General features: G+C 43.7%; 2 protein-coding genes across 5 annotated transcripts in view; one reads left to right on the forward strand and one right to left on the reverse strand.

Moving 5' to 3' along the window:
• Positions 1-24,067, forward strand: part of LOC130275407 (putative ferric-chelate reductase 1) — a 100,896-nt gene that overhangs the window by 73,891 nt on the left and 2,938 nt on the right. Inside the window, exons 17-19 of the transcript XR_008844768.1 lie at positions 4,046-4,169; positions 17,023-17,130; positions 21,856-21,967. The gene's annotated coding sequence lies outside the window, so the exon portion shown is untranslated. The remainder of the gene's footprint in view (positions 1-4,045; positions 4,170-17,022; positions 17,131-21,855; positions 21,968-24,067) is intronic.
• The window catches only part of LOC130275405 (putative ferric-chelate reductase 1), a 113,733-nt gene that overhangs the window by 1,971 nt on the left and 87,695 nt on the right, over positions 1-24,067 (reverse strand). For all 4 annotated transcript variants that reach the window (XM_056523315.1, XM_056523318.1, XM_056523316.1 and 1 more), the window contains 7 exons: positions 22,562-22,675; positions 16,982-17,094; positions 14,670-14,756; positions 11,725-11,822; positions 4,701-4,759; positions 4,033-4,167; positions 1,246-1,286 (listed from right to left, as the gene is read on the reverse strand). In XM_056523315.1, the coding sequence (XP_056379290.1) occupies positions 1,246-1,286; positions 4,033-4,167; positions 4,701-4,759; positions 11,725-11,822; positions 14,670-14,756; positions 16,982-17,094; positions 22,562-22,675 (647 nt within the window). The remainder of the gene's footprint in view (positions 1-1,245; positions 1,287-4,032; positions 4,168-4,700; positions 4,760-11,724; positions 11,823-14,669; positions 14,757-16,981; positions 17,095-22,561; positions 22,676-24,067) is intronic.

Consider the following 24,067-nt stretch of genomic DNA (forward strand, 5'->3'; position numbering starts at 1 on the left):
CTATTAGCCTAAATGGTGCAAAAAAATTTTGACACCTATTTAATAGGAACTACTGTATTTTCCAGCGTATAAGACAACCCCCAACTTTTACAGTTAAAATATAGTGCTTGATACTCGACGGATAAGACTACCACTCTACCGTGATGTATGGTACCTTACCATTGTTCCCCCACACTAGGTAGGCAGCATAGTACCCTCACACTCGGTAGGCAGCATAGTTCTCCCTACATTAGGTTGTCAGCATAGGTTTCCCTACATTAGGTTGTCAGCATAGTTCCCCCACATTAGGTTGGCAGTATAGTTCTCCCTACATTAGGTTGTCAGCATAGGTTTCCCTACATTAGGTTGTCAGCATAGTTCCCCCACATTAGGTTGGCAGTATAGTTCCCCCCACATTAGGATGGCAGTATAGTTCCCCCCACATTAGGTTGTCAGCATAGGTTTCCCTACAATAGGTTGTCAGTATAGTTCCCCCACATTAGGTTGGCAGTATAGTTCCCCTACATTAGGGTTGGCAGCATAGTTCCCCCACATTAAGTTGTAGTTCCCTCATATTAGGTAGGCAGTGGCCCCCCCACAGACATACAGCCTTCAGCCATACACAGTGTATGGCTGGAGACTGTATGCCTGTGTACTGCCCACCTCAGTGCTCCGACCACCGCTCCTCTGGTCCGGGGTCACGATCTACTGCTATGGCCTAGGGGCCATAGCAGTAGGTCCCGGGACTGGAGGAGCGGTGGTCGGAGCACCAAAGATGACGTGCTGGTAACTTACCATGCGCGCGAGTCCTCGCTGCTCCGCTCTGCCGTTTCTATGGGCGCATGCACGGGACCTCAGTGAGTGCGCTACCTCCCAGCGGCCCCTGCGTTTTTAAAGTTAACCCGGCGCCGCAGAGAGGTAACAGGACATCTTTGTGTCCCAAAAAGATCTTTCGGGACACAGGGATGTCGCGAGTGTGATGGGGGAAATTAATCTCGGCCGGGACGCCCAGTGTATGGATAATCCATACCCCGGGCGTCTCGGCCGACTGCAGCACCCGGCGTATAAGACGACCCCCAACTTTTGAGAACATTTTACCGGGTTTAAAAGTTGTCCTATACGCCGGAAAATACGGTACCAAAGAATATGCCACCTTATTCCACTACACCTTATTGTTGTGCCACTTTGACTAATAGTAGAACAGAACTGTCCCTATACTATGCTGCCTTTACTCTCTAACTAAAATAATGATTTCAAAATTATTACCGAGGCTCCGGTGCTTTCTGTGTCTCCTAATTTCTGCATTTCTAAAGAAAAAAAAGAGGGAAAGGAGAAAAAGAGTTAGCAGGCAGGTATTCATGTAGTGAAAAAGGTTCATCCTTGTTGCATGCCTAGTAAATTTAAAGGGGTACTCCGGGGCAAAACATCTTATCCCCTATCAAAAGGATAGGGGATAAGATGTTAGATCGCGGGGATCTCACCGCTGGGGACCCCCGTGATCGCCGCCACGGCACACCGGTCATCCGTGCACGGAGCTAACTCCGCTCCATGACAGATGACTGGCAACTACAGCCGCCGCACCCCCTCCGTTCAGGTCTATGGGAGGAGGCGTGACGGCTATGTATTAGCCATCACGCCCCCTCCCATAGACATGAATGGCATGGCATCACAAACATGGGAGCGTGGCCGCAGCGGCGGGACCCCCGATTTCTAACATCTTATCCCCTATCCTTTTGATAGGGGATAAGATGTTTTGCACCGGAGTACCTCTTTAGGGTCTATTCACACATACAGTATTCTGCGCAGATTTGATGCGCGGAATTTTCTGCTGCAGATTTCAATGTAAACTGACTGACTGAGCACAGCTTGAAATCCTGCGCATCAAATCTGCGCATTAAATTTGCGGAGAATATTGTACGTGTGAATAGACCCTTAAAGTAGATATAAACTTTTTAAAAGGTGGACACAAATAAAATGCTCAAACTATATCTGGTTAATCTACTGGCGAAATCACTAATAAACCACTTACAGGCTTCACACTCCATTCATTATATGATGAGGAAGTGTAGGACAAGATTCAGCCATTTTGTTCCTTTTTGCTTATGTTAGGTGCAAGAGCAGATAGAGTTAAAGGGGTATCCAGGAAAAAAAACTTGAGCTTCTGAAGTTGAGTTGTTCTTTTCTGTCTAAGTGCTCTCTGATGACACGTGTCTCGGGAACCACCCAGTTTAGAAGCAAATCCCCATAGCAAACCTCTTCTAAACTGGGCGATTCCCGAGACACGTGTCATCTGAGAGCACTTAGACAGAAAAGAACAACCTTAACTTCAGAAGCACATAAGTACTGAAAGGATTAAGATTTTTTAATAGAAGTAATTTACAAATCTATTTAACTTTCTGGAGCCAGTTGATATATAAAAAAAAGTTTTTTTCCTGGAATACCCCTTTAAAGCTAATCCCATCTAGAAACAAGGGATCCTGGGTATTTTAGTTGGAGAAAGGGCACAGAAACAGGAAGAAACCAGTTCATACAAACAAGCCAGAAGCGTTATGGGGGATTCAGGGCACAGCCATTTACCACCAACACAAGCTGGAATCCTTGGTAAGCATGTTCATAACTGTCTGCTTACAAAAGTCACCTTATGAACTATCTTAAAGGGGTACTCCGCTGCTCAGCGTTTGGAACAAACGGTTCCGCACGCTGGAGCTGGGATCTTGCGACGTCATAGCCCCGTGGGCGTGACATCATGAGGGATCAGGGCTATGACGTCACAAGCTCCCGCTGCCGGCCCAGCATATGGAACAGTTTGTTCCAAACGCTGAGCAGCGGCGTACCCCTTTAACCAAACAGGGAATTACTGCGTGTGTCTGTGGAAATTACTTGGTAGTTTTTAAAAAAAAGTCTTGTGATCACAGCAGCATCAGCACTGAATCCAATGTAAGTTAGACCGCATTTAGAAACAGTAATTGCGCTGCAGCTCCACTGTATATTTTGGGCAGTTTAGGAAACAGAAGAAACAACTTATTATGAACTTTTATCTAACAATATGGCACTTCTCCCATACAGAACTCCAACACAGACGGTAATTGTATAAGAAGAATACACTTTATTTCAGAAAGCACATCTGACATGTTTCTAATCCGCACCAGACTCTTCCTCATACTAGAAACATCATATGTGCTTTCTGAAATAAAGTGTATTCTTACACAATAACCTCTTACGTTGGAGTTCTGAATAAAAGAAGCGCCAAATTGTTAGATGCCATTTAAAACACCTATTGGGTTGTTTATTAAAGGGGTACTCCGGTGGAAAAGTTTTTATTTATTTATTTATTTTTTTAAATCAAATGACGCCAGAAAGTTAAGCTCCTTTCACACTATGAAAAGGACCCGTTATATAACACCTGTTATAAAATCGCGGGCAATCGCGGGGTAAAATGGCCATTAGAAAAGCCCTAACTTACGTTAATAAATCCCATTATAGTTTATGGGATTGTTCTAATACACGTTTTAACCCATTCTCACCAGTCATTCATAATGCACGTTATTTTGGGACGCGAGATAGTAGCGTGAGAAATAGTGCATGCAAAACTATTTAAAAAATTTTAAAATTTTAATCCTTCCAGTACTTATTAGCGGCTGTATACTACAGAGGAAATTCTTTACTTTTTGGATTTCTTTTCTGTCACGACAACCACAGAGCTCTCTGCTGACACCTCTGTCCATGTCAGGAACTGTCCATAGCAGGAGAAAATCCCCAAAGCAAACATATGCTGCTCTGGACATTTCCTAAAATGGACAGAGGTGTCAGCAGAGAGCACTGTGGTCGTGACAGAAAAGAAATCCAAAAAGTAAAGAATTTCCTCTGTAGTATACAGCCACTAATAAGTACTGGAAGGATTAAGATTTTTTTTTAATAGAAGTCATTTACAAATCTGCTTAACTTTCTGGCACCAGTTGATTAAAAAATGAAATTTCCAACCGGAGTACCCCTTTAATAGCCCAAAATTTGGTTTCCACTAAATAACAGCTACTTTCAAAATAATTTTGTTACCTTTCTGCGCCAGGTCCCTATTGATCTCCAAGCAAATTATGGCTAAAGCCTCCCAGCCAACAAAGCCTCCCATGACGTTCACCATCCATCCAAGTTTATGATCTAGGAACTGTAATCCCAGGATAAGATTTGCCACTGTAAGAGATCAGAGTCAGTCCGATCAGATTAAGGCTGGGTTCACACTACGGTTTGTCATTACGGTTCCCGTATACGGCTGGGAGGAGGGGTGGGCGGGGCTTAATCGCACCGCCCGCACTCAGCCGTATAGGGAACCGTAGTTAATGTATGTATGAGCCGACCGGAGTGAACTGCAGCCTCCGGTCGGCTGCTTTTTCGGCCGTATGCGGTTTCCCGACCGCAGGCAAAAACGTGGTCGACCACGTTTTTGCTTGCGGTCGGGAAACCGCATACGGCCGAAAAAGCAGCCGACCGGAGGCTGCGGTTCACTCCGGTCGGCTCATAGACATACATTAACTACGGTTCCCTATACGGCTGAGTGCGGGCGCCGCGATTAAGCCCCGCCCACCCCTCCTCCCAGCCATATAAGGGGACCGTAATTACAAACCGTAGAGTGAACCCAGCCTTCCAAAACTTCTTCAGAGCCTTCATTTGTTACTAAGAATCATTTTTCAGTCTGTACTGTAGAAAAAAATGGCGCGCGCACACACCTGCCAAGACTTTCGTCAATAGGGCATTGACTCCATGAAACCAATTAAAATAGAATCTCCTATGGCAGAAAAAAAAAGTATTTAGTCAGTATATACACAAAGTAAAGTTCAGCTCACTTTCGTAATAAAAAATAGTAAACCAGTCCTAAAAGGATCGTGAAGAGTGGAAAATGGATAGAAAAATAGATAAATGGAGAGAAAAGGATGATATCCAGGGGGAATGTCACAGTAAAACATTGTAAATCAGTATTCTGGACCAGAGATATGGCTAATTAAAGGGGTACTCCGCTGCTCAGCGTTTGGAACAAACTGGAGCCGGCAACAGAAGCTGGTGACATCATAGCCTCGCCCCCTCATGATGTAATGCCCCGCCCCCTCAATGCAAGTCTATGGGAGGGGGCGTGACGACTGTCACGCCCCCTCCCATAGACATGCATTGAGGGGGGCGGGCGTGATGTCATGAAGGGGCGAGGATATGCCGTCACAAGCTCCCGGCTCCAGCGTACGGAACAGTTTGTTAAAGACGCTGAGCAGCGGAGTACCCCTTTAAGTGTACAATATTTATTATACATAAAATAAAATGGTAATCCGCTCCTATCCAAGCAGGGCGCTTGCTATGGAAGTAGTGAGATTATAAAAATTACAAATTAATATGACGACAAGTGTTTAATGGAATAAAACAGAAATGGAATATAATAAAACCACCTAAAAGAAATCAAATGTCCATAATCAAATGCTTCAGCCTCTTATGAAATTCACTCAAGACAAGTGTGAAATAAGTCCCTTAAGCCCTTAAAGGGGTACTCTAGACATTTTATCCCCTATCCAACAAGGGGCGGGGCCATGATGTCATGAACCTCCGGTCCCTGTCATCAGCCACGAAGCAAACGTACCTCTGGAGAGTAGATGATTAGGGGTGCTGCAGGATACATCGCGGGGGTCCCCAGCAGCGGGACCCCTGCGATCATACATCTTATCCCCTATCCTTGGATAGGGGATAAGATGTCTAGGGGCGAAGTACTCATTTTAGGACCAAGCCCATTTTCACCTTAAGGACCAGAGCGTTTTTTGCCCATCAGACCACTGTCCCTTTAAGCATTAATAACTCTGGGATGCTTTTACTTTTCATTCTGATTCCGAGATAGTTTTTTCGTGACATATTCTACTTTATGTTAGTGGTAAATTTCTGTCGATACTTGCATCATTTCTTGGTGAAAAATTCCCAAATTTTCTGAAAAAATTGAAAATTTTGCATTTTTCTAACTTTGAAGCTCTCTGCTTGTAAGGAAAATAGACATTCCAAATAAATTATATATTGATTCACATATACAATATGTCTACTTTATGTTTCCAACATAAAGTTGACATGTTTTTACTTTTGGAAGACATCAGAGGGCTTCAAATTATAGCAGAAATTTTACAATTTTTCACAAAATTCTCAAAATCAGAATTTTTCAGGGACCAGTTCAGTTTTCAGGTGGAATTTAAGGGCCTTCATATCAGAAATATCCCATAAATGACCCCATTATAGAAACGGCACCCCTCAAAGTATTCAAAATGACATTCAGAAAATGTCTTAACCCTTTAGGTGTTTCACAGGAATAACAACAAAGTGAAGGAGAAAATTCAAAATATTCATTTTTTACACTCGCATGTTCTTGTAGACCCAGTTTTTGAATTTTTACAAGGGGTAATAGGAGAAAAAGACCCCCAAAATTTGTAACTCAATTTCTCTCGAGTAAGGAAATACCTCATGCCGTGTTTCCCCCAAAATAAACCCTACCCCGAAAGTAAGCCCTAGCAGTATTATCAGGGTGGGCTGCAATATAAGCCCTACCACGAAAATAAGACCTAGGCCAGGGGTAATCAACTGGCGGACCGCGGTCCAGATCCTGACCGTGGCCGCCAGTAATGCCCGCAGACCCGACCCCCGTGTTTCGGAGAAACACGATATGTGTATGTGAAGTGTTCGGCAGGCGCAGTAGAGGGTTGAGAATGAAAGGAGCGAATTTTGGAGTGAATTTTGCTGAAATGGTTTTTGGGGGGCATGTCACATTTAAGAAGCCCCTATGGTGCCAGAACAGCAAAAAAAACAAAAACACAACATATGGCATACTATTCTGGAAACTACACCCCTCAAGGCATGTAACAAGGGGTCCAGTGAGCCTTAACACCCCACAGGTGTTTGACAACTTTTCGTGTAAATGTGTTAATACATTTTTTTTTAAATTTCACTAAAGTGCAGTTTTTCCCCCCAAATTTACCATTTTTACAAAAGGGTAATGAGAGAAAGTGCCCCGCAAAATTTGTAACCCCATCTCTTCTGAGTATGAAAATACTCCATGTTAGGACATAAAATGCTCTGTGGGTGAACTAAAATGCTCAGAAGAGAAGGAGTCACATTTGGCTTTTGGAAAGCAAATTTTGCTGAAATGGTTTTTGGGGGGCATGTCGCATTTAGGAAGCCCCTATGGTGCCACAACAGCAAAAAACAGAACGAAAAAATAAAAAACATGGCACACTATTACACTATTTTGGAAACTACACCCCTTAAGGAACGTAACAAGGGGTACAGTGAGCCTTAACACCCCACAAGTGTTTGACGACTTTTTGTTAAATTCAGATGTGTAAATGAAAAAAAAAATGTCACTAAAATGCTGGTTTTTCCCAAAATGTAACATTTTTACAAGGGGTAATAGGAGAAAATGACCCCCCAAAATTTGTAACCCCATATGGAAATACTCCATGTGTGGATGTCAAGTGCTCTGCTGGCAAACTACAATGCTCAGAAGAGGGGGAGCGCCATTGAGCTTTTGGAGAGAGAATTTGTTTGGACTGGAAGTCAGGGGCCATGAGCATTTACAAAGCCACATGTGACCCCATTTTGGAAATTACACCCCTCACAGAATTTAATAAGGGGTACAGTGAGCATTTACACCCCACTGGCGTTTGACAGATCTTTGGAACAGTGGGCTGTTCAAATGAAAAATATTTTTTTTCATTTTCATGGACAACTGTTCCAAAAATCTGTCAGACACCTGTGGGGGTAAATGCTCACTGTACCCCTTATTATATTACGTGAGGGGTGTAGTTTCCAAAATGGGGTCACATGTGGGGGCTATTGTTCTGGCACTATGGGGACTTTGTAAACACACGTGGCCTTCAATTCCAGACAATTTTTCTCTCCAGAAGCCCAATGGCGCTCCTTCTCTTTTGAGCATTGTAGTGTGCCAGCAGAGCACTTTACATCCACATATGGGGTATGTTCTTACTCAGAAGAAATGGGTTTACAAATTTTCAGTTATTTTTTTTCCTATTTTCCCTTGTGAAAATGAAGCATTTTAGTACATTTTTTTTTCATTTTCAAATCCAACTTCACATCAAACACCTATGAGGTGTTAATGCTCACTATACCCCTTGTTACATTCCATGAGGGGTGTAGTTCCAAAATGGGGTCCCACGAAGGGTATTTTATTTGCGTTTATCTCAGAACCGCTGTAAAATCAGCCACCCCTGTGCATATCACCAATTTAGGCCTCAAATGTACATGGTGCGCTCTCACTCCTGAGCCTTGTTATGCGTCCGCAGAGCATTTTAAGTCCACATATGGGGTATTTCCGTACTCAGGAGAAATTGCGTTACAAACTTTGGGGGCCTTTTTTTTCCTTTTACCTCTTGTGAAAATAAAAAGTATGGGGCAACACTAGCATGTTAGTGTAAATTTTTTAAATTTTTTTACACTAACAGGCTGGTGTAGACCCCAACTTTTCCTTTTCATAAGGGGTAAAAGGAGAAAAGCCCCCCCAAATTTTTAGTGCAATTGCTCCTGAGTACGGAAATACCCCATATGGGACCCTAAACTGTTTCCTTGAAATACAACAGGGCTCCGAAGTGAGAGAGCGCCATGCGCATTTGAGGACTAAATTAGTGATTGCAGAGGGTTGGACATTGGGAATCACTGGCGTAGAATACCCCTAACAGGGTTCCTCCAGCTGTTGCTAAACTCCCAGCATGCCTGGACAGTCAGGGCTGTCCGGAAATGCTGGGAGTTGCTGTTTTACAACAGCTGGAGGCCCCGTTTTGGAAACACTGCCATACGATACGTTTTTCATTTTTATTGGGGGGGGGGGGGGGGGGGACAGTGTAAGGGGGTGTATATGTAGTGTTTTCCCCTTTATTATGTGTTAGTGTAGTGTAGTGTTTTTAGGGTACATCGCACTGGCGGGGCTTATAGTGAGTTTCCCGCTAGGAGTTTGCGCTGCGGCGGAAAATTTGCCGCAGCTCAAACTTGAAGCAGGAAACTCACTGTTACCCCCCCCCCTGTGCTAATGTACCCTGTACATTCACAGGGGGGGGGGGAAACCTCCAGCTGTTGCAAAACTACAACTCCCAGCATGCCGAGGCAGCCTGCTGTTTGGGCATGCTGGGAGTTGTAGTTTTGCAAAATCTGAAGGGCCACAGTTTATAGACCACTGCACAATGATCTCCAAACTGTGGCCCTCCAGATGTTGCAAAACTACAAATCCCAGCATGCCTAGACAGCAAACTGCTGTGTGGGAATGTTGGGAGTTGTAGTTTTGCAAGATCTAAAAGGGCCACAGTTTAGAGACCACTGCACAGTGATCTCCAAACTTTAGCCCTCCAGCTGTTGCAAATCTGCAAATCCCAGCATGCCCAAACAGCTGTCTGGGCATGCTGGGAGTTGTAGTTTTGCAACATCTGGAGGGCTACAGTTTAGAGATCACTGTATAGTGGTCTCAAAACTGTAGCCCTCCAGATGTTGCTAGGCAACTATTCACCGGCTTCCGTAGGATCGCAGCACCAGGGAACCTCACCAGGGAGCCGCATCGCCATTCTCTGCCGCCCGCCACCGATGATAAGTTGACCTCTGGCGCCGGTCACCTTTGGCTCCCCCGTTCTGCCAGGAATACTGTGGGTGGACAGAATGAGGGAACCGAACTTTCAGATCGCTGCGTGGGATATCAGGTGAGCATCCTTTTTTTTTCCCCCCTCAACTCTGCATATACCTATAGGGGAGGGGGGGATACTCTGCATGTATCTATGGGAAAGAGGGGGGTTACTCTGCATATACCTGGGGGGTTACTCTGCATACACCTATGGGGAAGAGGGGGGGGGTTACTCTGCATATACCTATGGGGAAGATGGGGGGGGTTATTCTGCATATACCTATGGGGGGGGGGTTACTCTGCATATACCCATGGGGGGATACTCTGCATATACCTATGGGAAAGAGGGGGGTTACTCTGCATATACCTATGGGGAAGATGAGGGGGGGTTACTCTGCATATACCTATGGGGAAGAGGGGGGGTTACTCTGCATATACCTATGGGGAAGATGAGGGGGGGGGGTTACTCTGCATATACCTATGGGGAAGAGGGGGGTTACTCTGCATATACCTATGGGGAAGATGGGGGGGGGGTTATTCTGCATATACCTCTGGGGGGGTTACTCTGCATATACCCATGGGGGGGTTACTCTGCATATACCTATGGGAAAGAGGGGGGGTTACTCTGCATATACCTATGGGGAAGATGAGGGGGGGTTACTCTGCATATACCTATGGGGAAGAGGGGGGTTACTCTGCATATACCTATGGGGAAGATCGGGGGGCTTACTCTGCACATACCTATGGGGAGGAGGGGGGTTACTCTGCATATACCTATGGGGAAGGGGGGGCTACTCTGCATATACCTATGGGGAAGAGGGAGGAGGGGGGTTACTCTTCATATACCTATGGGGAAGGTATAGGGTCCGCCCCAGGTGCCAAATGCTCTAGGTACGCCCCTGCGCGGCACCACTCACCACCTTGTAGATCGCTCTGCACTTGCAAGTTGGCACAGAGCTGCGTCTGGCCTCCGGTTAGTGGATTTGGCACAGTGGTTAGCTCCGTGCCAACCTGCATGTGCAGAGCGATCTACACGGGGGTGAGTGGTGCTGTGCATCAACCTTCTACAGTGGTCCCTCAACATACGATGGTAATTCGTTCCAAACGACCCATCGTTTGTCGAATCCATCGTATGTTGAGGGATTCGTGCAATGTAAAAAGTGCATTTAATACTCACCTGTCCCCGCCACTCCGGACCGTGTCCTCACCGCTCCCGATGCTGTCCCAGGGGCTCCCGATGCTGTCCCGCTGCTCCGGCGTCTTCTTCGGGATCCTCCGGTGTCTTCCGCATCTTCTCTGGTGTCCGGGCCTCGCTTTCTGGCGACGTTATTACGTTGCTGCGCCGGGACGTCGTGCGTAGTGACGTAATAACAACGCCGGAAAGCGAGGCCCGGACCCTGGAGAAGATGCAGAAGACGCCGGAGGATCGCGAAGTGGACCCGGAGCAGCGGGAATAGGTAAGTAAACCTGTCCGGGATGCTTAAACTGCTATCCGACAGCAGCTTAAGCATTTTGCGCTGTCGGATAGCAGTTAATGCGATGGCCCCGACATATAAAAGCATCGTATGTCGATTTGATCATATGTCGGGGCCATCGCATGTCGGGGGGGGGGGGGGGGTTTACTGTAATTGCTTTTAAGGGACTTATTTCACACTTGTATTGAGTGAATTTCATAAGAGGCTGAAGCATTTGATTATGGACATTTGATTTCTTATAGGTGGTTTTATTATATTCCATTTCTGTTTTATTCCATTTAATACTTATCATATTTATTTGTAATTTTTATAATCTTACTACTTCCATAGCAAGAGCCCTGCTTGGATAGTAGCGGATTACCATTTTATTTTATGTATAATAAATATTGTACACTTAATTAGCCATATCTCAGGTCCAGAATACTGATTTACAATGTTTTACTGTGACCCTGGATATCATCCTTTTCTCTACATTTATCTATCTTTCTATCTTTCACTCTTCACGATCCTTTGAGGACTGGTTTACTATTTTTTATAAAATTTTAGGTCTCTTTAGGGTTAAGATTACACCAGTTAACCTTGGGAACGTTCTTATGCTTTCGTGAGCTACTCCACCTCTTCATCACTTTAGTAATAACTTACCAGCTGCTCTTGGGTGAAGGTCGGAAAAAGGCAACAAAGGGCTGAAAAAAGGCCAGGATCATCACAAGGCATCCGAGGATAGCGTGAGTGCTTACGTTCTGAGACACACAAGAAACAAAAACATTAAAAGTGCATTATTATTATGTTAAACCTATCGGTTAAAGGGGCTATCCAGTGTTTTCTACAAGAATAATATGGTGATGTAGCAGGGGGGAAAATAGAAAACAAACCTATACTTGCCTAGCCCTATTCCCTCTCTGGTCCCCCACAACTACAGTTTGGCTCTGTCAGGTCTGCTGATCTTCTCTCTTCTTCCTGCGGCAAAGACAAGCAGGACCTGCTCCCTCAGCCAATCACTGGCCTAGGCGGGACAATGTTGGGTCCAATGTTGAGTCGGCAGGTCCTGCATCGAGTGCTCATCTGGGAAACAGGAAAAAGACAAAAGATCGGGGAACCGGACAGAGCCAAACTGGATCTATGTGGAACTAGAGGAAGGCTGGGGTTAGGTAAGAATGTTATTTTTTTTCTAGTTATATAAATAAAATAACACATTTATCCCAAATGATAAACACTATAAGAAATAAATAAATAAAAATTTATATATGGAGGGCGACATCCAGGGCAGCGGTGACGGTCGGGGGAGTATAACTTCCTATACGTATCATTGCACGGATCCCCCAACATAACAATGGTTTCAACTAACGATAGTTCATTTGGAACAAATTACCATTGTATGTTGAGGGATCACTGTATGTATATATATATATATATGTGTGTGTATATATATTAGTGCTGGGCGGTATACTGGTATGAACCGGATACGTTTTTTTTTTCTCCCACGGTATGGATTTTTGCCCATACCGCTATACTGGTCGGGCCCCTCCCCCACCCTCCGAGTCAATAAAAAAAATTAAACTTACCCGTAATGGGGGTGGTCCGGGCCATCCATCATTCCTGTAGTGTCCGGCGGCATTCCGGGTGGAGGGTGAACCGGTCCGGGCTGTCCTTCTTCTCTGGAGGTTCTCTTCTCCACTCCGGGCAGGCTCCGGCCTAGTACACTGCCGTGACGTCACTGCGCAGCACCGTCTATGCAGCGTTACTAGGCCGGAGCCTGCCCGGAGTGGAGAAGAAGGATAGCCCGGACCGGTTCACCCTCCACCCGGAATGCCGCCGGACACTACAGGAAGGATGGATGGCCCCGACCACCCTCCCCGGACGGTCCCTGCAGCAACTGGGAAGGCCCTCCAGCTGTTGCAAAACTACAACTCCCAGCATGCCCGGACAGCCAACGGCTGTCCGGGCATGCTGGGAGTAGTAGTTTTGCAACAGCTGGAGGCACCCCTAGTTGGGAAACACTGACCTATACTATACACTACTATATAGTCCAACATGCTGGGAGTTGTAGTTTTGCAAGAGCTGGAGGCTGTAGGGTTGTTTGTTACATCTATTTAAAAGGGTACTCCACTGCCCCAGTGTTCAGATCATTTAGTTCCAAAAGCCCATTTAGTTCCGCTGCGCCACCTCAATGCAAGTCTCAATGTAAAAAAAAAATAAATACCGTGAAATACCGTGATACCGTGATACTTTAGAAAAATACTGTGATACTCATTTTTGGTCATATCGCCCAGCACTAATATATATATATACCATATTTATCGGCGTATAACACGCACTTTTTAGGCTAAAATTTTTAGCCTAAAGTCTGTGTGCGTGTTATACGCCGATACCGCCCCAGGAAAGGCAGAGGGAGAGAGGCCATCGCTGCCCGCTTCTCTCCCCCTGCCTTCCCTGGGGTCTAGAGCGCTGCTGTCGGCCCTTCTCACCCCCTGGCTATCGGCGCCGCTGCCCGTTCTGTCCCCCTGACTATCGGTGCCGGCAGCGTCCGCGCTGCTGCAGGCCTCCGGCGTGCGTCCCCGGCGTTGTTGCTATGCGCTGAACGGCGCGGCGCATGACGTCAGTGCGCCGTGCCGTGCATAGCAACGACGCAGGGGACACACGCCGGAGGCCTGCAGCAGCGCGGACCCGACTCAGGTAATTATGCCACCGGGAATGGGGGGAGGCAACGGGGCAGCGGCGCCGGCAATGGGTGCCGCTGCCCCTTCTCTCCCCCTGGCTGTCGGCGCCGCTTCTCTCCCCCTGGCTATCGGCGCCGCCACCGATAGTCAGGGGGACAGAACGGGCAGCGGCGCCGATAGCCAGGGGGTGAGAAGGGCCGACAGCAGCGCTCTAGACCCAAGGAAAGGCAGGGGGAGAGAAGCGGGCAGCGACGGCCTCTCTCCCCCTGCCTTTCCTGGGGGTGTATCGGGGTATACACGCGCACACACGCACCCTCATTTTACCATGGATATTTGGGTAAAAAACTTTTTTTACCCAAATATCCTTGCTAAAATGAGGGTGCGTGTTATAGGCCGGTGCGTGGTATACTCCGATAAATACGGTATATATATACACAAATATATAGCTGTTTTTAATTTAACTTATTCTGTTTTAGTATGGTGAATTCATTTATCAGCGGTATGTATCCTAAAATAAAACCAGTCAAAAATATATATAAAAAAAATAACAATGAAAAAAAAAAAAGCTCTCAAAATTATGGCTCTTTAAAAAAAAAAAAAATGCAGTGACACCAATATTTTTTAAAGGGGGTTTTATTGCATAAAATTAGTAAGCAAAAAAAAAAACTATAAAAAATGTGGTATTGTCGTAACAGTAACTTACATTTACATGTCATTTATACTGGTAAATGTTATAAGAACAAATAAATAAAACAAAAACAATGGTAAAATTGCTATTGTAAAATATTTACTCCCCCATCCCACCCCAGAGTTACTAAAAGTTTATTACAGCATAATATTTATCCCAAAAAAGGCATAATTACAAAATACATAAAAAGTTATCGACGTCAACAGATGGATAAAAAGTTACGGTAAAACGTTGGTACTTACGTATGACCATCCTTTAGCCACTACAAATGACAATACAAATGCCACTATTGTCGCCGCCACGGTCAAAACCATAAAAACCATGTGCGCCTGCAACATAACAAGGATATTAGTATTGGTGAAGGTCAAAGTCAGGGAGCTCAAGCTTGAGTCAAAACAGCTAAGGCTAAGTTCACACTAGCGTCAGGAGATCGGTCACAGCCTCGATTCACGGAATTGTACGTGGGTCCATGGTTCTGGCTTCCGTCTGGCGTCTGTTGTTTTGCAGGATTTGAGTGGTAAAAAAAATATCTGCAGTCATTTTTTTCCCTCCGCTCATGTCCCATCGAGAACCGCTTTATTACCTGATGTCATATAGATATGTATGTGATGTCCCAGTACAGGATATAGTCCCATACAGTCCTTAGGCCCTATCAGGTTGAGTCCCTCTGTGTCCTAGGGGACCTCCTGCAGCGCCTCCCCCATAGTGTTATATGTATAAAGGACCTTTGAGTTAGTCACATGATACTGTTGTCACATGTTTTGTTAACCAGAGAGCACCATCTAACCAGGTGACCTGCATCTTGACCTATGGGCTCCTTGCTCAGCCCCCCTTTATAAGGAAGGGAGGAGCTGCAATCTGCCTATTTTGCTCTTGTGATTCATTCTCTGCCGAGGTCAAGTCCAGTCCAGACGTCTCAGAGCCAGTGTCCAGCACATCTGGAGGCCTCAAGCCTAAATTACAGCCACAAGTCAGTAAGTCAAGTCCTCTCTGTCTGCTGTCACTATCTTCAGTCAAGTCTATTATAGTCAGCATGGCTGTCATAAAGTCAGTCAAGTCACTGCAATTCCCAGCAAGCTGCGAGGTCCCCCGTGTTACTGGCCACCTCTCTGGGATCCTGGCCTAGTTGTAAAGACTATTACCATCTGTCTACCTCAGTAAAAGCTACTGTTAATCCTGACCTGGCCTTGGACGCTTATTTGCCCTGCCTAACTAGGACTAGCGGAGCTACCTTCAGGTGGTTACATAGGCAAACCATGCCCTGGCGTCACGAACATTTAGGCTAAGTTTCCACTTGTTTTTTTTTCCAGGCAGTTTTTGGAAAACAGCCACTGCAGTTTTTTTTAGCCAAAGCCAGAAGTGTATTCAAAAGGAATAGGACATATAAAGAAAGGACTTAAAGGGTAGCTCCCACCATCATGTTTTTTTTTTTCTGTCCCTGCCTATTGCCCTTCTATCTCTAACACCCTCCCTGCCTTTATTTTTATTTTTTTACTATTTTAAAAAGGGCATTTAGTCTGCCTGGTAGGGTGCTCCCTACCAGGCAGACTTCCCCAGCAGGCACCACGTCACTGATGCCTGCTGGGGGGTCCAACTTCCGCCCTTAGTTCTCCTAACAGGGTGCCTCCAGCTGTTTCACCACTACAACTCCCAGCATGCCCTGACATCTACTGGCTGTCAGGGCATGCTGGGAGTTGTAGTGGGGAAACAACAGGAGGCACACCGTGATGGCCCATCCCGCTCCTGCCGCGCAGCCCCCCTGGCCCCGCTGCACCGCACAACCCACTACCCCCCCCACCACCCTGCAAAAACATTAAGTAACAGACACAACATAGATAATCTTACCTGTCGCCGGGGCCTGCCAGGGAGCCTGCGCGCGTCCTCTTCATTCAAAGCGCTCGCTCCCGCCTGTCTGATTGACAGGCGGGAGCGAGCACCGCAGTGAATGAATTCCGACTCGTTGCCAGGCTTCAACGAGTCAAAATTCTGTACTGACGTCACAGCCCGATGCATTCGGCCACTATGAGGGCGACCCCTAGTGGCCGAATTAAAAAGTGATTTTAAACTGTTTTAAAATCACTTTTTTTAATTAAAGTATATTAGAGATATGTTGTAGTACTTAAGTACCACAACATATCAATTTTTTTTATTTCATGACAGCGCCCATTTAAACTTCTCCTCCCTTACGGATCCACTTCTGACTTTGGCTCAAAAACTGCAGTGACAGTTTTCCAAAAACTGCCAGAAAAAAAAAAAAAAAACAAGTGGAAACTTAGCTTTAGGGGTTAATACCATCTGCCCCATACACCTCACATTGCACCCCCGTGGCTCACCCCATGTGTTTATACAATAGAGCAGTGTTTCCCAGCCAGGGTGCCTCCAGCTGTTGCAAAACTACAACTCCCAGCATGCCCGCACAGCCAAAGGCTGTGCGGGCATGCTGGGAGTTGTAGTTTTGCAACAGCTGGAGGCACCCTGGTTGGGGAAACACTGCAATAGAGAGTATTAAAAAAAAAAAAAAAAACTTTTAGTGAATTTTGTGCCTTTTCATTACCTGAAACCAAACTGCTTTGCCCAAAATTGGTCTCTCTGCAGCCACTTTGAGATATCGAGCCAAAATCATCCCTAAACTTCCTGTGGTCATCCAAGCAATAAGCATGAGGGCCCCTGCAGATGTGAGAAGATAGAACGTCACATACACAGGTAAACTTCTCAAATACCAAATGCTTGGATAAAGGACTGAAACATTTTGGGGGAGATTTATCATTGCTTTACTGTGCAAAGTCCTTTTTTGTGGGGTTTTTTTTTGGTTAGTTTTTTGCGCTGTTTTTTGCTGTTGTGCATCAAATTTATCAAAAAAGGAGGTAAGACTTTAATAAATATTGTGCAAATTTAAATTCACCTCACAAACGTCTGTGAGCCTCCAAATTGGAAATTTGCTTTCGGTTTCCCCTCAGTCTGTGTGCCCCGGTTTCCCAGAGACCTGTGTGCCCCGTACAGAAGGTGCTGTCATAGCAGGTCGCCCTACTTGTAAGTGTTTAAAAAGGGGTTATCCGTTTTTTATATATATATATATATATATATATATATATATATATATATATATATATATATATATATATATATATCTCAACTGGCTCCAGAAAGTTAAACAGATTTGTAAATTACTTCTATTAAAAAAATCTTAATCCTTTCAGTACTTATGAGCTGCTGAAGTTGAGTTGTTATTTTCTGTCTAAGTCCTCTCTGATGACACCTGTCTTGGGAAACGCCCAGTTTAGAAGCAAATCCCCATAGCAGACCTCTTCTAAACTGGGCGGTTCCCGAGACATCAGAGAGCACTTAGACAGAAAAGAACAACCTTAACTTCAGAAGCTCATAAGTACTGAAAGTATTAAGATTTTTTAATAGAAGTAATTTGCAAATCTGTTTAACTTTCTGGAGCCAGTTGATATATATATAAAAAAGTTTTTTTTCCTGGAATACCCCTTTAAATGTTAAAAAAATGTTTTTGCCTGTCTTATTTTTGAACAAAGCTAAAATAAAAGCTACAAAGAAAAGCAGACATTACCAGGATACCAGTGGCCCTTTTTTTTTTATTTATTTACAAAATTGTCATACAGAGAGTTCTAAATAGTCCGGCAACAGCTGGAGACACTACTACTTTTTTTTTTTTTTTTTTTTTATGGGGGGGGGGGGGGGGGGTTGTTTTTTTTGCCCCCAAAGTGATAGGGGGAGATTTATCAAAACCTGTGGAGAGGCAAAGTTGCCCAGTTGGCCATAGCAACCAATCAGCTTCTTTTATTTTTCAAAGGCCTTGTTAACCCCTTAAGGACCGGGGTTTTTTCCGTTTTTGCATTTTCGTTTTTGGCTCCTTGCCTTTAAAAAACCATAACTCTTTCAATTTTGCACCTAAAAATCCATATGATGGCTTATTTTTTGCGCCACCAATTCTACTTTGTAATGACGTCAGTCATTTTGGGGGGTATGTATGAAGGATTTTACCCTGTTTTATTGACTCAAATTTGATTTGTCTCAAATTTCCTTTTATGTCACTTTTTTGCGACAAACAATTGCACCAAATGGTTTAGAACAAAATTACTGATTTCACTTTGTTAGTCGTGATTTCAGTTACAATCATTTTTGGTCTGGAATTGTTTAATTACGACTTTTCGATTTGGCGCAAGTTTAGGCGCAAATACCTTCATTTAGGCGCAAATCTACACCATGAATAAAGTGAGAGAGAAAATAGCTACAACAATAGAATGTCCCAAAGTCAGATTCACTGCCTGGAATTCTGGGGTCTGCGCCTTTTGTAGGGTTACATTTGTGCCAAAATTACAAACTTGCGTAAGACAATTGATAATTTTGGCACAAATACGCTCCATTTGACGCAAAAAAACATACATAAAATCACACATTGCTACACCATTATTGATACATACCCCCCCCCCCCCCCCCCCTTTACCCATAAATCTACGGCGGAATGGAAAAAAATAATTGTGAGACAAAATTGAAAAAAAATAAAAATTTCGGTAAAAATGACACCTTATCTTTATTCTGTAGGTCTATACGGTTAAAATGATACCCTACTTTAAGCAATCAGATGCGAAAACGCGTTTGGGGTCTGAGGTGAGAGGAGCTCTATAGGTGCCTTGGTCATATGCTGCTACTTTGCAATTGTATTTTTACTTGTATTGTATTTTACTGCATTTATCACGCTTTACCATTTCCGTTGTGCAGGAGTATGCTGGAGACAACCCCTCATGTTTTCTGCAGATACCTGCGCCATGTGGCAGTTTAATAATGACTTATGTCTTTAATGTCTGACTTATGTAGATCATCCCTGGTATCTTAGTCTGCACCTTTGCTCTTGCATATCGGTGCCATATAACCGTATTAATATCCTCTACCTCATCTCTACTTCCTGAGTCTTTATGGTACCTGTCAATTTACATGTTTTTTATGTTTTTATATATATTGTGTGACTGTCTTTAATAAAGTTTGTTCACCTTTTGTTACTTACATTGTGGTTGTTTGGTCTCTCTTTTGGTGTTTATATTCTTTGTTGACCACACAACATTGATTAAAAGATAGACTCTTTTTTCTTTGGTAATATATATATTATACAAAAAAGAAGATTGCAGCAGCACACATTGGTCAAAAAATGTAGGTTCTTAGCGCACTTTTTTGATCAAAAACGTGTCCCCCATCCACCACGGGGAGGTGGCCTCATTTAGGATGGGACCCTAACACACATTCTGAGCCTAACACTCATATCACTCACCTCTGCTGGGCATATAGCCTCTGACGGGGTGACATGCTGGATCCATATACAATTTAAAACACCACCTGGGAGAAAGGGGAGGGGTGCACAGCTAAAGAGGGTGCCATTCCCCCTGTGTAGTAAATACAAGCAAAAAGAAAAATAGCCAGCACAACAACCTAATACACGGGTGCACACTGCTGTGACAGATACAGAGTATACAAAAAAGAAAGGTGGTGTTTTAAATTGTATATGTATGCCCAGCAGAGGCGAGTGTTATGAGTGTTAGGCTCAGAATGTGTGTTAGGGTCCCATCCTAAATGAGGCCACCTCCCCGTGGTGGATGGGGGACACGTTTTTGATCAAAAAAGTGCGCTAAGAGCCTCAATTTTTTGACCAATGTGTGCTGCTGCAATCCTCTTTTTTACTTAACTACACCAAAAGAAGAAGATACCAGTAAACTTATTTGAATACAAAAAATAGTGGGTAAGCTTTATTGAAGTGCATTATAAAATCATACATAAAATACAAGGTACTATACAGATGAAGGCTACAGAAGAAAGGTAGTGATACTAGATCCACAAAGGTAGACAATACAGACGGCAGGGATACAGTCCACAGATATCAAATTGCAACATGCCCATAAGTAATAAAAAATAAATAGTATAACATACATATAATGGATGTATAAAGCTGATAAATGTCCTCAAAGAGGCTATAGGTAAAGTGCAAAGAACAAGTAGTAAGGCACCTAGCCCTATTCAGAGGTTAATCAGCAGCAATAGATAAGAGCATAAAGAACAGCATAAAATAACATAACAGATACCTGCCATACACCAAAAGGGGAGATCACTACCTGTACCCCTGTAATCCTCTTTTTTGTATACTCTGTATCTGCCACAGCAGTGTGCACCCATGTATCTTTTTGCTTATATATATATATATTATTATTATTATATATATATATATTTTTTTTTTCCTGGATACCACTTTCTGTATCAACTGGCTCCAGAAAGTTAAACAGATTTGTAAATTACTTCTATTAAAAAAATCGTAATCCTTTCAGTACTTATCAGCTGCTGAAGTTGAGTTCTTTTCTTTCTCTTATGACAAGTGTCTCGGGAACTGTCCAGAGTTGAAGCAAATCCCCATAGCAAACCTTCTACTTCTACTCTGTGCAGTTCCCGAGACAAGCAGAGGAGTCAGCAGAGAGCACTGTTGCCAGGCAGAAAACAACAACTCAACTTCAGCAGCTGATAATTATTGGAATGATTAAGATTTTTTAATAGAAGTCATTTACAAATCTGTTTAACTTTCCAGTTGATTTTATATATATATATATATATATATATATATATATATATAAAATCCAAAAAGGGAAGTGGCACTCCAAAGTACAAAAAGCGGTGTATTTATTCACCCATTAAGTCAGTGCGACGACGTTTCAACCTCACAATGAGGTCTTTCTCAAGCGGGAGAAAGACCTCATTGTGAGATTGAAACGTCCCACTGACTTAATGGGTGAATAAATACACCGCTTTTTGTACTTTGGAGTGAGTGCTGCTTCCTTTTTTTGGATTGTACTTTGAGAAGGTTTGGAGTTTGAACCTGCTGAAGCTGAGCACTCACCCAGGACTTGACGTCCGTTTTACAGTGCCGGTTCCCTTTCCTAATATATATATATATATATATATATATATATATATATATATATATATATTAGAGATGAGCGAACTTACAGTAAATTCGATTCGTCACGAACTTCTCGGCTCGGCAGTTGATGACTTATCCTGCATAAATTAGTTCAGTCTTCAGGTGCTCCGGTGGGCTGGAAAAGGTGGATACAGTCCTAGGAAAGAGTCTCCTAGGACTGTATCCACCTTTTCCAGCCAACGTGAGCACCTGAAAGCTGAACTAATTTATGCAGGAAAAGTCATCAACTGCCGAGCCGAGAAGTTCGTGACAAATCGAATTTACTGTAAATTCGCTCATCTCTAATATATATATATCCTGGAATACCCCTTTAATCTCTTCGAATGGCAAAAATCTACTTTTTCCCTAAGACCTCTTAAAACCTGAAAAATCAGATGGTGTTAGAGAGCAGGAGGGGCGCAGCTGGCTGAAAACGTTCAGAATAACTTGTATTTTATTCTTTCTTTTAGGCGTCCAGTGGGCGGAGTTACTTAATGAGTGCCATTGTCTCCTGTATGACTGTGTATATAGAGGACCACCCACTGGACTCCTAAGTCCAGAAAGAGCGGTGATTTAAATGAGGTGCGTTGAAGTAATACCGAATCGCGTTTTGCAGGATCAGTACACTCAGGGGCGGATGTAGATGTTCCTGAGTCTTTAGAAATGTGTCCATTTTGCAGTCAACATTGATTTTCTTTTGTTAACAAAATAATATATCAGCATTGCTAGGGAGTTATTCAAGTTTTTTGCGCCAGAGGATCAGACATCAGAGCCTGAATACATATGTAACCTTAAAGGGGCACTCCGGTGCTCCAGCGTTCTGAACATTTTGTTCAGAATGCTCGGAGTTGGAGGCTGTGATCGTGATGGCCACGCCCCTTGTGATGTCACACCACGCCCCCTCCATTCATGTCTATGGGAGGGGGCGTGTCAGAAGACACGCCCCCTCCCATAGACATGAATGGAGGGGGCGTGGTGTGACATCACAAGGGGGCATGGCCATCACGTCACAACCACTGCCGCAGGAACCCAGCATTTGTTTAGAACGCCGGGTGCTGTGGGAGATCGTGGGGGACCCCCGTGATCAGACATCTTATATGATGTCTAGCAGTGGAGTAGCCCTTTAAGAAGTATTATTACTTTGATGCTTTGTGTGACAGATGATGTGTGACTTACCGTGAGCTTTTACCATAATGTGTCTTTGTTCACTTTGAGTCACATTGGAAGCGGCAGAGAGATTAACTTTGGTGTCACTGGAGAAAATACCGGACCCATGGAATCGGATCCTCCCTGAGGAATAGAGCAGCGATATAGTACGTTTTTCACAAAGTCAGAAGCTTTACAAAAGGTGATGCTCTCTAGAGAGAAAAATAATGGTCCAGGCACTCCCAGGGGTACTCCACTGGAAAATATATATATTTTTATAAATCATCTGGTGCCAGAAAGTTAAACAGATTTGTAAATTACTTCTATAAAAAAAAAAAAAAAAAAACTTAATCCTTTCAGTACTAATGAGCTGCTGAAGTTGAGTTGTTCTTTTCTGTCTAAGTGCTCTCTGATGACACCTGTCTCGGGAACTGTCCAGAGTAGAAGCAAATCCCCATAGCAAACCTCTTCTACTCTGTGCAGTTCCCGAGACAAGCGGAGATGTCAGCAGAGAGCACTGTTGCCAGACAGAAAAGAACAACTCAACTTCAGCAGCTGATAATTATTGGAAGGATTAGGATTTTTTTTTTAATAGAAGTAATTTACAAATACCCCTTTAACAATTCATTTGAGAATACGTATGTACTGTGACAATTCACTAGGGATTGTGATGGATAACAATATGGCAAATTAAAAATGTACTAAATGGACTAATGCATGGTGAGTGGGTTAAGTGCTGAGTGGTGATGATCGGAAAACACTCCAGATTTGTTTTGGGAGGGTTTGATAGAATCAGACATCAATTTTGTTTCAGATTTGATGACTAATTCGGATTTAGCCCTACACCCCCTGGGCCAGGTGCAGAACATCCAGCCAATGGGGAATAAAGAATTAGGCCTGAAAAGTGAAAAACAGTAAAAACATCCACCAAACCTGGTCCAACGAGCAAGGACAGAAAGCAGCAATGTCTCAGGAGCTCCAGTGACATCGCATTATAACAGATAAAAACCAACAATCCAAAGGCAGAAAAAAAGAAACCAACGTTTTTGCCATACTGTTTTCTATCCGTTTTTCTAAAGAAAACCGTATGGCAAAAAAAACGGATGGAACAGTATGGGAAAAAGTAAACCGTATGCGTTTTTAAACTTTATACTGTTTTTAAAAGTGCATACGGTTCCGTCCGTTTTTATGTTATTTTTTTAAAACATCCGTTTTTGAAAAAGTTGTAAATTTTTTATGGGAGGGGTCTTGGGTGGGGACTTTAGGATGCAAATGCGCATGTGCAAAGTAAAAACCGTATACGTGTTCGTTTCCCATTGACGTCCATGTTAAAAAAAAATTTATGTGGTTGCAGTGCGGTTTTTAAACCGGAGACGAAACCGTGGTCAACTACGGTTTTGAGTACGGGAGAAAACCCGAATTGCACGCAAACCGTACGCATCCGGGTGCGTTTTCAATACGATTCCATACGTTTTTAATAATGAAAAAACGAATACGGAAAACGTACTTGAAAAACGTGGTGTGAACCCAGCCTAA

The sequence above is a fragment of the Hyla sarda genome, chromosome 6 (genome assembly GCF_029499605.1).
Source record: "Hyla sarda isolate aHylSar1 chromosome 6, aHylSar1.hap1, whole genome shotgun sequence".
NCBI lineage: Eukaryota > Metazoa > Chordata > Amphibia > Anura > Hylidae > Hyla > Hyla sarda.